The sequence below is a fragment of the Myotis daubentonii genome, chromosome 19, assembly GCF_963259705.1.
Source record: "Myotis daubentonii chromosome 19, mMyoDau2.1, whole genome shotgun sequence".
NCBI lineage: Eukaryota > Metazoa > Chordata > Mammalia > Chiroptera > Vespertilionidae > Myotis > Myotis daubentonii.
This window is the reverse complement of record NC_081858.1, coordinates 5297102-5312557: the sequence shown is the minus strand read 5'-3', so window position 1 is coordinate 5312557 and position 15456 is coordinate 5297102. Positions and strand designations below refer to the sequence as shown.

Sequence of the window (15456 nt, the reverse complement as noted above, 5' to 3'; positions counted from 1 at the left end):
AAGCGTGTGTGTTCTCCTGGACCCACTGGGTTCACGCCCCATCTTTGCTACTTACTCTGCAGAGCTCTGGGCTAGCGGCCTCTCCTGAGCGCAGCTGAGGGAAGGAGCCTTAACTAACAGTGCCAACGCCTCCCAGGGCGTCCCAGGGAAGGTGAGACACACGTGGGGCTTGGGACGCCCCTCCATCACCCTCCCCTGCATCAACCCAGAGTAACCATCAGGGGTGCGTCATGACTCAGGTGTCATGGTGCTCACTTCCTGGAAATATCCGAGGGATTCAACTTCCAGGGCTGGAAGAATGACCTCACGGAGGACTGGGCAGAGGCCCAGCCGTGCTCAGCAGATAGAGAATAAAACAATCTCCAAACGCCAGGCCTTTCAACAAAGTGCTTTACTGGAGGGCGGGCGCCGTGGAGGCGACAGCCACGGGGACAAGGCGGTACGGAGGCGGGCAGCGCTCAGTCCTGGCAGAACTTCTTGGTGTTCAGGTTCTTGTGCTCCTTGTTGTAAGGGGCCTTGGAGAAGCAGATGGCAGCATTGCGGTCGCACTCGCAGATGAAGGCCTGGCAGGGCTTGTTTTTGCCTGGAAAAGAGGAAGAGGAGAGGCCTGAGCCCAGGGGGACCCTGCTGTCCACCACCCAGGGGCATGAAAAATAACCGGAATAAGTCAGCGGTCACTGCATTGGTGCACATTTAGGGCGGACAGATTAAGCAATGAAAATGCCAGAGTTTCAGATAAACAATGAATGCAAAGTTTGGGACATAGACTGAAAAATTGTTGTCTATGTCAGAGTCAAATTTAACTGGGCAACCGGCGTTTATCTGGTGATCCTAGGTGTGAGCGCTGCCTTTGGGAAAGTCTTGTCTATGTTGCCCCCATATAGCTACAGACCCCTGACAACATAGGCAAGCCGTTATAAACCATATGGAGAACACTGAAGCATACACTTAAGGCAGCAAATTATTTTAAATTTCAACTTAGTGAAGTTTAGAAAGCCAGTTTCTCTACTTTAAAGCTCATATCTAAAAAATAATAGAATATTATACAGACATTTAAAATAATTATGTCTATATGTGGAAATATTTCCAATATATCTTATTTTATTTTAAATATATTTCAGAGAGGAAGGGAGAGGGGAAGAGAGAGATAGAAACATCAATGATGAGAGAGAATCATTGACCAGTTGCCTCCTGCTCACCCCACACTGGGGATTGAGCCTGCAACCCGGGCATGTGCCCTGACTAGGAATCGAACTGTAACCTCCTGGCTCAACCACTGAGCCATGCTGGCTGGGCCTAATATATTTTATTAAAGGAAAAAATAACTAGTAAAGCCTAAAAAATTGAATATATATATTTTTTAGGCTTTACTAGTTATTTTTTCATATATATATATATATATATATATATATATATATATATATATATATATATATCTGGTTATCTATGGGTAGTAGGATTATAGGTGCCTTCCACCTTCCATGACATATATTTCTGAAATCATATTACTTTGGCCTTGTTTACTTTTATAACCAAAAGAAACAGCGCAGATAACATTTAAAATGCATTTGAACTTTACTATCCATAAATTAACTGTGTATCTCTGCTTACCTTACCTTCAATCATTTTATTAAAGTTTTGTTTCTTTCTGCTCCTTTCCTTTAAAAACCACAAATGAATTGTGGGTAGGCTTAGACCCCTCACCCTTATCCCAAGCCCTTTGAAACACTTCCCACCCGTGGGTGACGCCCTCATTCCAGGTCATTCTGCAGGTGTCATTCAGTGAGGTCTCCCTCACCGCGTTCTTTTAAATCATACACCTTCCCTCCATCTCTCCACCATTCTCTGTCTCCTCTCTCTGCTTCATTTCCTCTACAATACTTATCAACATCTAGTGTGTTTAAGTTTTTTCTTTGCGTTCTATCTCTGCAATAGGAGGTGGAAGCCAGTTCAACTGGTTATCGCGTTGCCCCCAGCGCCACGGTTGTGGGTGTGGCCCCACAGTTCAGGGAGATGAGCTGGAGGCATGACGCCTCACTCCTGACGGTGGCGGGTTCTGGAGAACTCTTTTCGTGGCACTTTTGGGCTGGGATTGTGGTTATTTTGCTGTTGTTTGAACAGTAGCAACAGCACCTCTCATCTGTCTGCCCTGCAGATCTGCCCTCCTGGAGGGACACATTTCATCCCGAGTGCTGCACTGCCTACTGGTTAAAACCAGAGACTCCGAGGAAAGAAAGCAGCGGGGAACGAATGTCAGCTGCCGCGGACAAGCTGTGTGATTTCTGGACAAGTGACTGAGTTCGAGCTTCAGCTTCCTGACCTGGAAAACGGGGCTAATACAACCTACCTCACACTCACTCACTCACACACACACACACACACACACACACACTCTCTCTCACACACACACACACTCACACACACTCACACACACACACACACACACACTCACACACACACACACACTCACACACTCACACACTCACACACACACACTCACACACACACACTCACACAGTCACACACACACTCACACACTCACACACACTCTCACACACACACTCACACTCACACACACACACTCACACACACACTCACACACACACTCACACACACACTCTCACACACACTCTCACACACACACACTCACACACACACACACACACTCACACACTCACACACACACACTCACACACACACACACTCACACACACACTCACACTCACACCCACCCACCCACACACACACTCACACACACACTCACACACACACACTCACACACACACACACACTCACACACACACACACACTCACACACACACACACACACTCACACACACACTCACACACTCACACACTCACACACACACACACACGCCTCACCTAGCACCTGGCGGGTAATGAGAGCCGAATAAATGCTAGTTCTGGGCTCCTTTATGAAATAATAAAACAGTAGCCGAAAGTGGTTTGGCTCAGTGGATGGAGCGTCGGCCTGCGGACTGAGGGGTCCCAGGTTCAATTCCAGTCAAGGGCATGTGCCTGGGTTGCGGGCACATCCCCAGTGGGAGATGTGCAGGAGGCAGCTGATCGATGTTTCTCTCTCATCGATGTTTCTAGCTCTCTATCTCTCTCCCTTCCTCTCTGTAAAAAATCAATAAAATATATTTTTTAAAAAAAGAAATAATAAAACAGTATAACATGGCAGTTAAGAGCAGAGGCTTTTGAGTCATACAGACCTGTGTTCAACAACCAAACACCACTCTTTACGAGCCTTAGTTTCCTCATCTGTAAAATGGGGATCACAATGGTACAGTTCCTGGCACCGAGTCATAATCAGTAAATGGTAGCTATTGCCACGATTACGGTCCCTGCTGCCCGCTGAGGGCCTAAAGCCAACGAGGGGTGAACGTACTGCTGCAGACGATCTCCGAGCCCGAGCACTTGTACGAGTAGCTTTTGGTGTAGGGGTTGTCCAGGAGGAATTTGCAGCTGTCCAGCTTCTTGGCTTGGTCGTAGCAGTGGTCGTGTGTCTGGCAGCACCTGGGGGTGGAGGAGGGGGGAAGGGCTGAGCCAGGAGCAGGTGCGGGGCAGCAGGTCCGCCCGCGTCTGCTCTCTCAGGAGCAGGTGGGGGTGTTTTAGCCGACAGGCGCCGGGAGATTTTGGTTTTGTGGCTTGAAGAAGTATAAGGCCTTTCTCATGTGTATTGAAGGCGATTTAAAAAGTGGTTGCAGGCCCTAACCGGTTTGACTCAGTGGATAGAGTGTCGGCCTGCGGACTCAAGGGTCCCAGGTTCGATTCCGGCCGAGGGCATGTACCTTGGTTGCGGGCACATCCCCAGTAGGGCATGTGCAGGAGGCAGCTGATCGATGTTTCTAACTCTCTATCCCTCTCCCTTCCTCTCTATCCCTCTCCCTTCCTCTCTGTAAAAAAATCAATAAAATATATTTTTTAAAAAAAGAATAAATCTGTAAAAAAAAAAAGTGGTTGCAGGAATACGGTCGGATCATATATTCTGAAGATGCCCATCGAGTCGTGGCTGTGACGGCGTGTGTGGCAATGTCCCGCCACTAGAGGGCAGCCGCACCCACTACCTCACGTCCCCGCAGTCCGCGTCCCACCCCCAACACCGGGCGCTGCATGTAGAGTCCCCCTGACCATTTGCTGACATGACAGCAGGTGAACATGTGTTTCCTTAGCAAGTCTGCAGTCCCCTGCCTGTGCTTCCTCGTGGGGTCCTTGGGTCGTGCCCCCCGCGCCCTCACCGGCCCCCCAGCCTCCGGCCGATCAACCACTCACTTGTCCAGCTCATCCACGGGGGTGCCGGATCCGCCCAGGCCGCAGTAGCAGCCGTAGTTGTTGTAATCTCTCAAGGGGTCGCTCTCAGGCATCGTGCACTTGATCATGTTGCGGAACTGCCACACGGCCCGCGGGCTGACGCCGCCCTCGGCGGCACACACTGCAAGACACGGCCGGGTTCAAGCTCGTCCCGTGGGCCCCGCTGCTCCTGGGGCTCAGGGCCCGCCCGCCTGCGCTCTCAGGCCCCCGCTCCCCCTCTGACCGCCGGCAGCTGCCTCCTCGGACACAGCTGGACACAGAAACCTGGCAAAGTGACTACGGGCTTTTTAATGAAACCTTTTAAGAAACATACATATTTGTAAATTGAGATCAGATTCACATCACAGGCCCTGGCCGGGTAGCCCAGTTGGTTAGAGTGCCGTCCCATAGCCAAGGTTGCGGGTTTGATCTCCGGTCAGGGCACATCCAAGAATCAACCAAGGATGCATAAATAAGTGGAACAACATATAGATGTCTCTCTCTCGCTTTCCCTCAAATCAAATCAGTTTAAGTTAAACAATATTTATATGACATAAAATTCACTATTTTAGCCATTTAAAGTGTACAATTCACAGTTGTGCAAATATCACACTAATGCCAGGCATTTTTATCACCCCCCAAAGAACTCCCTGTACCAATCAGCAAAAGCTCCCCCCCCCTGCTGGCACCCCCACTCTGCTTTCTGCACTACGGATTTGCCTGCTCTGAACCCTTCCTATAAATGGAATCATACCACATGTGACCTCTGTGACCAGCTTCTTCCACTTAGCATCACGTTTCTGAGGTCCATTTATGTTACAACATGTATATTAGCACTTCTATCCTTTTCATAGCTGAATGATATTCCACTGTACAGATAGGCCACATTTTATATATTCATCATTTGGTGGATATTTGGGCTGTTCCCACTTTTGCACTATTCTCAGTAGTGCTGCCATTAACATCTGTGTACTAGTTTTTGTGAACATATGTTTTCAATGAGGATGGTTTTAAACCATCTCCATTATTTATTCTGCAAATGTTTATTGAGCACCTAGCCTCGAGATACATCAGGGAACAAGTTAAAGGTCTATAACCTCACTGAGCTTAGATCCTAGTGGGGGAGAAAGCCAATAAGCAATAAACGTAATAAAAAAGGAGATCAGGCCCCAGCCGGTGTGGCGCAGTGGACAGAGCGTTGGCCTGTAGACTGAAGGGTTCTGGGGTTGATTCCCGTCAAAGGCACATGCCTGGGTTGTGGCTCGATCCCCCAGTAGGGGGCATGCAGGAGGCAGCCTATCAGATCAATGATTCTCTCTCATCATTGATGTTTCTATCTCTCTCTCCCTTCCTCTATGAAATCAATAAAAAAAAATATTTTTTTTAAAAAGGAGATCAGATAATGTGCTGGAGGGTGAAAAAGTTGGAACAGGGTAAGAAGAATCTAAAATAGGGGGTTAAGTGGGGGATGGTGGGGCTGAGGTGGGGTGGGAGTGCAAAGAGTAGCGAGGAGGCCTTTGTGGCCTCCCATCCTCAGCAGTTCAGCCTCTCGTTCTGCCTCCAGGCCCACACACCCGCTGCTCCCTCTGCCTGGCACACTTGTCATCTCACTTTAAAAAGCTGGAAGATCTTGGTTTAAAAGCCACCTCCTCAAAAGGCCTGTCCTGGCCACCCGAGCTAAGTGGCTCCTCTGCTATCACTTCATGCTCTTTGTTCATAGTACCTCCCACAATCTGTACTCCATCTGTTTAATGCCTCCCTCTCTGAGGACTATACCCTCGAGGACAGGCCTCAGGGCTTTTATTCCCCAGGACCTCACATTGGGCCTGACACATAGTAGACACTCAATAAATATATGATGAGTTAAATGAATGAAAGCATCAATACATGAATTAAAGTTCTTGGCACATAGTAGGTGCTCAGTAAATATCGATTGAAGAAATTAAAAAAGTCTACCTCTGGCTGAGTGTCTGTCTAAACCCATGATCGGCAAACTGCAGCTCTCGAGCCACATTCGGCTCTTTGGCCCCTTGAGTGTGGCTCTTCCTAAGCCTTAGGAGCACCCAATTAAGTTAATAACAATGTACCTACCTATGTAGTTTAAGTTTAAAAAATGTGGCTCTCAAAAGAAATTCCAGTCGTTGTACTGTTGATATTGGGCTCTGTGGACTAATGAGTTTGCCGACCACTGGCCTAAACTAAGCACAAAGCTTGGCCCCTGAGGGAAGCAGGATCCCTTCACCCCATTTGCAGAGCCTGACCCTCTGAGATTTGGTGCCCTAAAGAGAAGACGGCAGGAAATGATTTTGGGGTCCTGTTTCAATCGGCCACTACTGCTGTCTCTTTGCCCCCTGCCTTGCCCTCTCTTTCCTTGGTCTGTGACACTGGGCCCACTCGTGTGCTTAGACCCCAGGGCAGAGGAGGGGCGGCAGCTGGTCACCCTCCCCTACAGCAGCCTCCATGCGGCAGCCCAGTCGGCAGAGGCTGTGTCCTGGAGCAGGAGCCTGGAGCCTGCTCCGACCAGGGTAGCCTGGCTGGGATGACCCACCTCCAGCCCCTACTCCTGCTTCCCTGTTCTCTCTCTCTCTGATCCCACCAGCTCTGTCTTTGCAGAGGCCAGTCCGCATGCAGCTCCTACGTGTGTGTTCCTCCGACAGGGAGTGTGGCTCATTCATCTCACTCTTCAGTCTCAACCCAGAGCCTGATCCCTTGGTGGCTCTGATACCATCAGTGTTGAATGAATGAATGAGAGAAGGATGAATGAGCTGGGAATGTGTCGGATTCCATTTATCCATTCAATAACGGTGCAAACAGAACTATCTCTGCTCTCATAGAGCCCATGTAGATGGGTAAAACACACACACACACAAGCCCAACAAGATACAAATTGCAAGCAAAGATAGGTGCTGGGAAGATGGGACCTTGCACCAAGGCAGCATGGTGAGAAGAAAGAAGAGGGGTCTTTGTTCGCCTGGATGCACGGGTGGCCTTTTTGAGAGGGGTTATCTGAGTTCACACCTGAAGGTTGAAGGGTGCCAGCTTGAGGGGGGATTTGAGGGGATCCCAATATGGGAGATCTTAAGCCCCTCAGGGAGCTCTGAATAAAGACTCCAAGTCTGGCCCGGCCGGTGTGGCTCAGTGGTTGAGTATCGACTTAAGAACCAGAAGGTCACAGTTCGATTCCCAATCAGGGCACATGCGCAGGTTGTGGGCTCAATCCCCATTGAGGGGTGTGCAAGAGGCAGCCGATCAATGATTCTCTCTCATCATTGATGTTTCTCTCTCTCTCTTCCTCTCTGAAATCAATAAAAATATTTTTAATTAATAAAATAAGATAAAAATAATAAAAGATTCCAGGTCTGGCCAGCCCTGTGACCTGTGACCCCCGTTCCAAAAGAGTGAGATCGTAGCCCTAGAAGTGGGTGGAGCTGGAAAGACGTGCCTACCTGTGAGCAGAGCAGCCAGCACAAGGAGTTTCATCCTGTCGGGAAACTGATGGGCGAGAAAGGACTGACTCCATCGGAGGCCTCCCTTCTTATAGTCACCCCGAGGCCCCAAGATAAGGCTGTAGTGTTTGCTTTGCTCCCTGCTGACTTCGGGTTGTCCTTGAGTCTGTCTGCTTTGGGTGACCGCATGCACGTAAGCCCTGCCAGTAAGAGGTGTATGTATTCGTCATCAGCACTTTTTAAGGAAAGGGGTTATTTCTGGAATCACATATCTTGGAATCTTGACCCTCTTACCCACCCCTTGGCACTCAGCCCAGCTTCATCGCTGGGGGTGGGGGTGGGGGTGGTGGTGGTGGCAAAGCCATCAACGCCATCAACCCGGAGAAGGGGACAGGGAGGAAATGACCGTTGCCTCCATGTCTTCTCGTGTGCCTGGGTCTGAGTTGTGGGTCCTGTTGAATGGTGCCGTCAGTCATGCACTTGGCAGGCGAGGAAGCCGACTCAGAGAGGTAAAGCAACTTGCTCCAGGCCACACAGCCAGCAAATGGCAGGGTAGGGACTCAAACTTAGGTATGTCTGATTCTAAGGCACACGTCTTATTTTCTTTTCCCCACTATACCGATACCAGCTCCCTCCCCATTCTCCACTGTGGGTTTGTAAGAAAACCCCCCCAAAGACTTACAGAATAAAAAAGTTTTCAGAACTATTGTATCAAATGTCTACACAACCCAGCTGGCGTGGCTCAGTGGTTGAGCATTGACCTATGAATCAAGAGGTCAGGGTTTGATTCCAGGTTGGGGCACATGCCTGGGTTACAGGCTCAACCCCCAGTGTGGAGTGTGCAAGAGGCAGCCGATCAATGATTCTCTCTCATCATTGATGTTTCTCTCTCTCTCTCTCTCTCCCTTCCTCTCTGAAATCAATAAAAAAATATTTAAAAATGTCTAACATAACATTTTGGGGGTGAATTTCACATAGCATAAGTTAGCCATTTTATTTTATTTTTAAATACTAGGGGCCCGGTGCACGAAATTCGTGCACTGGGTCTGTGTGGGGAGGGGAGTGTCCCTCAGCCCAGTCTGCCCACTCTCACATGCTGGGAGCCCTCAGGCGTTGACCCCCATCACCCTCCAATTGCAGGATCGGCCCCTTGCCCAGGCCTGATGCCTCGGCCAGAGGCGTAGACCCCCATCACCCTCCGATCGCCTGATCGGCCCCTTGCCCAGGCCTAACGCCTCCGCCAGAGGTGTCAGGCTTGGACAGGGGACCCCCATCTCCCCCTGATCACTGGCTCTGGCCCCCGCCCAGGCCTGAGGCCTCAGGCCCAGGAATCATGCCTGGGCAGGGACCCCCATCTCCCTCTGATCGCTTGCTCCACCCGCCCGCCCAAGCCTGACGCCTCTGACCCAGGCTTCAGACCTGGGCAAGGGGACCATCATATCCCCCCAATCCCCAGCTCCGCCCCCCGCCCAGGCCTGATGCCTCGGCCAGAGGAGTTGACCCTCATCACCCTCCGATCACCAATCACCGGATCGGCCCCTTGCCCAGGCCTGAGGCCTCTGGCAGAGGTGTCAGGCCTGGGCAGGGGACCCCCAGCTCCCCGCGGTTGCAGGCTCCGCCCCTGCCCAGGCCTAATGCCTCTGGCCTAGGCGTCCGGCCCGGGCAGCGGGGACCCGCAGCTGCAGCGGCCCCGCGATCGTGGGCTTCACTTTAGGCCCAGGCAAGGGACCCCTAGCTCCCGGGACTGCCGGCTTCGACCGTGCCCAGCTCCCATCGCTGGCTCCACCTCTATTTCCTGCTATCACTGGCCAGGGCGGCAAAGGCACCTGATTCTCCGATCATGGCTGGGGGGCAGGGCAAAGGCGGCCCTGGCCGCCTTTGCCCTGCCCCCCAGCTCTTAGCTCCCCCCTGGGTTTCCGATCACTGTCAGTGGCAGGGGGCTTCTTCCTGCTTTCCCTTTCGCCTCCCTGCATTGTGCCTACATATGCAAATTAACCGCCATCTTGTTGGCAGTTAACTGCCAATCTTAGTTGGCAGTTAACTGCCAATCATAGTTGGCAGTTAATTTGCATATAGCCCTGATTAGCCAATGAAAAGGGTATCGTCGTACGCCAATTACCATTTTTCTCTTTTATTAGATAGGAGGATATTTTATTGATTTCTTACAGAGAGGAAGGGAGAGGGATAGAGAGTTAGAAACATCAATGAGAGAGAAACATCGATCAGCTGCCTCCTGCACACTCCCTACTGGGTATGTGCCTGCAACCAAGGTACATACCCTTGACCGGAATCGAACCCGGGACCCTCAAGTCCGCAGGCCGACGCTCTATCCATTGAGCCAAACCGGTCAGGGCAACCATTTTATTTTTAAAGTGAATGATTCAGTGGCATTCAGTACATGCACACACAGGATGGGACCACCATCACCTCGACCTAGTTCCTGAACATTTTCACCCTCCCCAGCAGAGCTCTGTTCCCATAAGCACTCACTCTCCCTCCGCCCCAGGCAGCCACATCTGCTTGCTGTCTCTCTAGCTACCTTTTCTGGATATTTCACACCATATACGTACCATATTGTGTAATTGTGTTTTCCCATTGAGTTTTCATGTGATCTCTGGAACAAACCCTGTGTTTTAATTTTATTTACATTTCATGAGCATTTTTATCTCAGTACAGTACATTTGTTATGATTAATGAACCAATATTGATGTTATTACTATCCAATGTGGTACTCATAAACTCAAACTCACAGCTCACTTGCAGTTCCTTAGTTTTTACCAAATGTTCTTTTTCTTTTCTTTTTAATATATTTTATTGATTTTTTACAGAGAGGAAGGGAGAGTTAGAAACATCGATCAGCTGCCTCCTGCACTCCCCCTACTGGGGATGTGCCCGCAACCAAGGCACATGCCCTTGACCGGAATCGAACCCGGGACCCTCGAGTCCGCAGGCTGACGCTCTATCCACTGAGCCAAACTGGTTAGGGCCCAAATGTTCTCTTTCTGTTCCAGAATCCACTCCCAGAGAGCGCATCACCGTCAGTTGTCCTGTCTCCTTAGGCCCCGCGTGGCTGGAGGCAGTTTCGCAGACCCCTCGTCCTTGCTGACCTTGACAGTCTGCGGACTCGTGATTCGGCTGGGGGCTGGGGGCTGGTGGTTGGCGGGGGTTGAGGGAGGAAGATCACAGCGGACAAGTGCCCTTTTCATCACCTCCATCCTCTGTCGCATCCCCTCTGATCCCGGACGCACCTTGGCCACTTTCCAGAGGAGGACACGGAGACTCGCCGCGGGAGAGCCGGAAACGGCCATGCCCGGCGGGACCCAGCCCGCCCTTCCCGCGGCCAGCGCCCTCCACCTGCGCAGGCGAGGTCCTGCGTGTGCGGCGCCCGGTCCGGGGGCCTCGCCTGCCCCCGGCCCTGCTCACCCCCGGGATCCGTGCGCCTTCCCTCGCACCGGCGGCAGGAGCATCCACCTGCTTCATCTCAAGTCCCAGGAAAGGTCCTTCAGCTGAGGGCACCGCACAGCACTGAGCAGGCAGACGGGACACTGAGGCCGGAGCGGGGAGTGGCTGATGTGCTTAGGCCGGATTCTGCCCCTCGGCCTCGGGTTTTCCCTGCCGCCTGCCCTTATCCGTTTCTACATCTGTCCGACATGGTAGCCACCAGCCAGCCACAAGGGGCTATTCCAATTCATTACAATCAAATACTATTAAACATCAGCTTCTCAGTTACACGAGCCGCATTTCGGGTATCCGGCAGCTACATGCATGTGGCTGGTGGCTGTCACAGTGGGCGGCGCAGACAGAATATTATCATCACAGAAGGTTCGAGGGGACAGCTGGGCAGGATGTCGCAGAGGTGTTGGGCGGGGGGGGGGGGGGGGGGGGGCTGTGAGAGGGAGAGTAGGGTCAGCTGATGAATGGCTGTCTCTGCAGCCTCCAGAATGAGGGAGGGCTGCCCAAGGAAAGGGAAGGCGTGGCCCGCAGAATGCCGAGTCCCCCAGGTGGGTTCTTTGGGGTCAGAATGCAAGAGGACGAGGCACTGCTCCGGTGGGGGTGTCTGAGAAAGGAGGCTTAGCTGGTGCTACCAAACCCTCCAGGCCAGTGGTTCTCAACCTTCCTAATGCCGCGACCCCTTAATACAGTTCCTCATGTTGTGGTGACCCCCAGTTTCATTGTTACAAATTGAACATAATGAAAGCATAGTGATTAATCACAAAGACAATATGTAATTATATATGTGTTTTCCGATGGTCGTAGGCGACCCCTGTGAAAGGGTCGTTCGACCCCCAAAGGGGTCTCGACCCACAGGTTGAGAACAGCTGCTCTAGGCTAATCGGATTAACTACCATTTAACCGAGCGCTAACTCTAGTCCAGGTCCCAGGCTAAGAACCTGGCACAGACCTCTGAGGTGGGTCCAATTACAAACTCCATTTTACAGAGAAAACAATGATAGGCTCAGAGAGGTTAAGGAGCTGCTCCCATGTCACACAGCAGGACCAAGCGGTGAGTTGGGCCTGGTGCTCACACCGCAATATCATCTCATGACAGGGACCTGTAGTCGTGGGTGGGAGTGTGGAAAGCCCCTGGAGGCCAGAGGAGGGTTAGTCCTGCCACTTCCCTCCTCCTCGCCCCCTCCCCCAGCCAGCTGGAGGCTTTCCACAAAGGCAGTCTGCGCAAATTCCCACGTGCAATCGAACATTCTGTTCCTGGAAAGAGACCTGCTAACTTGACAATGCAAACCTCTGCAGGGGACATGGAGGTGGAGAGCGTGGTTCAGGCTCCGGCACTCTGTGCCCTGACCTTCTGCTGCCCAGGTTCATGCACAGGTGTGTACCGCCCGGCTGCTCCCAGCTGGGAAATCACACGCTCCAGTGGAAAAAACAGCTAAGGATAGCTTCTCGCCTCCTTCAGGTGACACACACCCACACCCAGCAAGGTCACCGGCCCGGCCCCTGGAAGACACGGTCCTGCTTCCAGGAAATGCCTAAAAGCAGCTACTGTTTGGTGAGTGCTTCTGTGTGCCTGGCACAGTGCTACGGGCTCTCTGTACTGTTTTTCAGCCCTAACCTTCTGGCACAGCTATTACTGTTTCATCATCTTCCTCTAGTTACAGATGATAAAACAGGTCCAAAGAGCTTAAGTAACTTGCTCAAAGTTGCACCTTCCGAGGAGTGGAGATAGGAATTGAACCTGTGTGTGCCTGCCTCTTTGTCCAGGGCTCTCTTTAATAATAATGACAATAATAATAATAGTAATAATAATGGCAACAAGAGCAGCAGCAAATCTCTGAGTACTGAGAGCTTTACACAGGTTGGCCTGCTGTCACTGCTATCACAGAGGAGCAAACGGAGGCAGTAAACCAAAGTACCTACACCATTTTCCACACCCAAAGTCACCATCCTCAGCACCTGGATTTTATGAGTTCCCTAACTTTTCTAGCGGCATCCATTCGCTACCTCTCTTGTCCATCCCCAGAAAGATATGCTGGATATTAACCTCTCCTCAGACAGATGATTTGCAAATATTTTCTCCCCATTCCTCAGACTGCCTTTCACTTTGTTGTGTCCTTGGATGCACAAAAGCTTTCACGTTTGAAGTAGTCCCAATATGTCTATTTTGCTGCCTGTGCTTTAAAAAAATAAATAAGCAAATATATATATATATTATTGATTTCAGCGAGGAAGGGATAGGGAGCAAGAGATAGAAACATCAATGATGAGAGAGAATCATGGATCAGCTGCCTCCTGCAAGCCCCCTACTGGAGATTGAGCCCACAACACAGTCATGTGCACTAACCAGGAATCAAACCATGACCGCCTGGTCCCTAGGTCGTCGCTCAACCACTGAGCCATGCTGGCCAGCTGTTGCCTGTACTTTTTTTTATGTCGGTTCCAAGAAATTATCGCCAACTCCAGCACCATGAAGCTTTCCCTATGTTTTCTCCAGGAGTTTTGTAGTTTCAGATCTTAAATCTAGGTCTTAAATTCAAGTTGGGCTAATTTTTGTAGATGGTGTCAGATAAGGGTCCAGCTTCATTCTTTTGCATGTAGATATCAGGTTTTCCTAATACCATTTGTTGGAGACTTTTCTTTCCACATCGGTGCCCTTGGCACCCTTGGCAAAGATCGTTTGCCCATATTAGTGAGGGTTTATTTCTGGGTTCTCTCTTCTATCCCCTTGGCTCGTCTGTCTCTGTGTCTCTGTGCCAGTACTCCTTGTTTTGATTACTATAGCTTTTGTAACATATTATTTTTATTGATTTCAGAGAGAAAGGGAGAGGAAGAGAGTTAGAAACATCAATGATGAGAGAGACTCATTGACTGGCTGCCTCCTGCACGCCCCAAATTGGGGATGGAGCCCACAACCCGGGCATGTGCCCTTGACCAGAGTTGAACCTGGGACCTTTCAGTCCGCAGGCTGACGCTCTATCCACTGAGCAAACCGGCTCGGGTTGTAATATATTTTGAAATCAGAAAGTGTGAACCACCACGTTTTTCAAAATTGATTGGACTGTTTGGGGTCTCTTGAGACTCTGTATGAATTTTAGGATAAATTTTTATATTTCTGCTAGAAATGCCATTGGGTTTTGATAGGTATTGCGATGAATCTGCAGGTTGCTTTGGGTAGTATGGACATCTTAACAGTATTAAGTCTTCCAATCCACGAACATAGGATGTCTTTCCACTTATTTGTGTCTTAATTTCTTCCAGCATTATTTTGTAGTTTTCATTGTACAAGTCTTTCACCTCCTTGCTTAAGTTCATTGTTTTTAAATTTACTTCTCTGATTGTTCATTGTTAATGTGTAGAAACACAATTGATATTTGTATCCAACAACTTTGATGAATTCTTTTATTAGTTGTGTTTGTGTGTGTAATCTTTGGAGTTTTGTTTTTACATATAAGATCATGTTATTGCAAACAGATAATTTTACTTCTTCCTTTCCAATATGGATGGTGTCATTCCTTTTTCTTGCCTAATTGCTCCGGGTAGGACTTCCAATACTATGTTGAATTGAAGTGGCCAGGCCCAGCTGGTGCAGCTCAGTGGTTGAGCTTCGACCTATGAACCAGGTCATGGTTCGATTCCTGGTCAGGGCACATGGTTGTGGGCTTGATCCCCAGTGTGGGGTGTGCAGGATGCAGCGGATCAATGATTCTCTCTCATCATTGATGTTTCTATCTCTCTCTCTCAAGATCAATATATATATTGACCTCAGATTCATATATATATGGCCAGACTAGGCATCCCTACTTTGCCTCTGATCTGAGAGAAAAAGCCTTCAAGGAGAAATTTGTAAAAAATATAATTACAATGTCATGGTCACACCTAACAAAAATAAGACCATTTTTAGAGGTTTTTGTCTCAAAATATCTTTTTGATAGTTTTTCCAAATCATATCCAAATAAGCTACGTTTTTGTTTTTGTTTTTTAAATCCTCACCTGAGGATGTTTTATACATATATATATATATAGTTTCAGAGAGGAAAGGAGAGGGAGAGATAGAAACATCAATGATGAGAGAGAATCAATAGTCAATTGGCTGCCTCCTGCACACGCCACACTGGGAATCGAGCCATGACCTCCTGGTTCATAGGTTGACCCTCAACCACTGCACCACTCTGGCCGGGCCTGAAGATATGTTTTTACTGCTTTTTAGAGAGAGATGAAGGGAGAGGAACATCCATGTGAGAGA

At 49.7% G+C, this 15456-nt stretch overlaps 1 protein-coding gene across 1 annotated transcript; it reads right to left on the bottom strand.

The window, feature by feature from the left end:
- Positions 1 to 373: 373 nt before the first annotated feature.
- Positions 374 to 7916, bottom strand: PLA2G1B (phospholipase A2 group IB). Its single transcript, XM_059676135.1, has 4 exons — positions 7761 to 7916; positions 4297 to 4456; positions 3413 to 3540; positions 374 to 583 (listed from the first exon to the last, which is right to left on the bottom strand). The coding sequence occupies exons 1-4, from the start codon at positions 7792 to 7794 to the stop codon at positions 459 to 461; spliced, it is 447 nt and encodes a 148-aa protein (XP_059532118.1). The 5' UTR covers positions 7795 to 7916; the 3' UTR covers positions 374 to 458.
- Positions 7917 to 15456: the final 7540 nt, after the last annotated feature.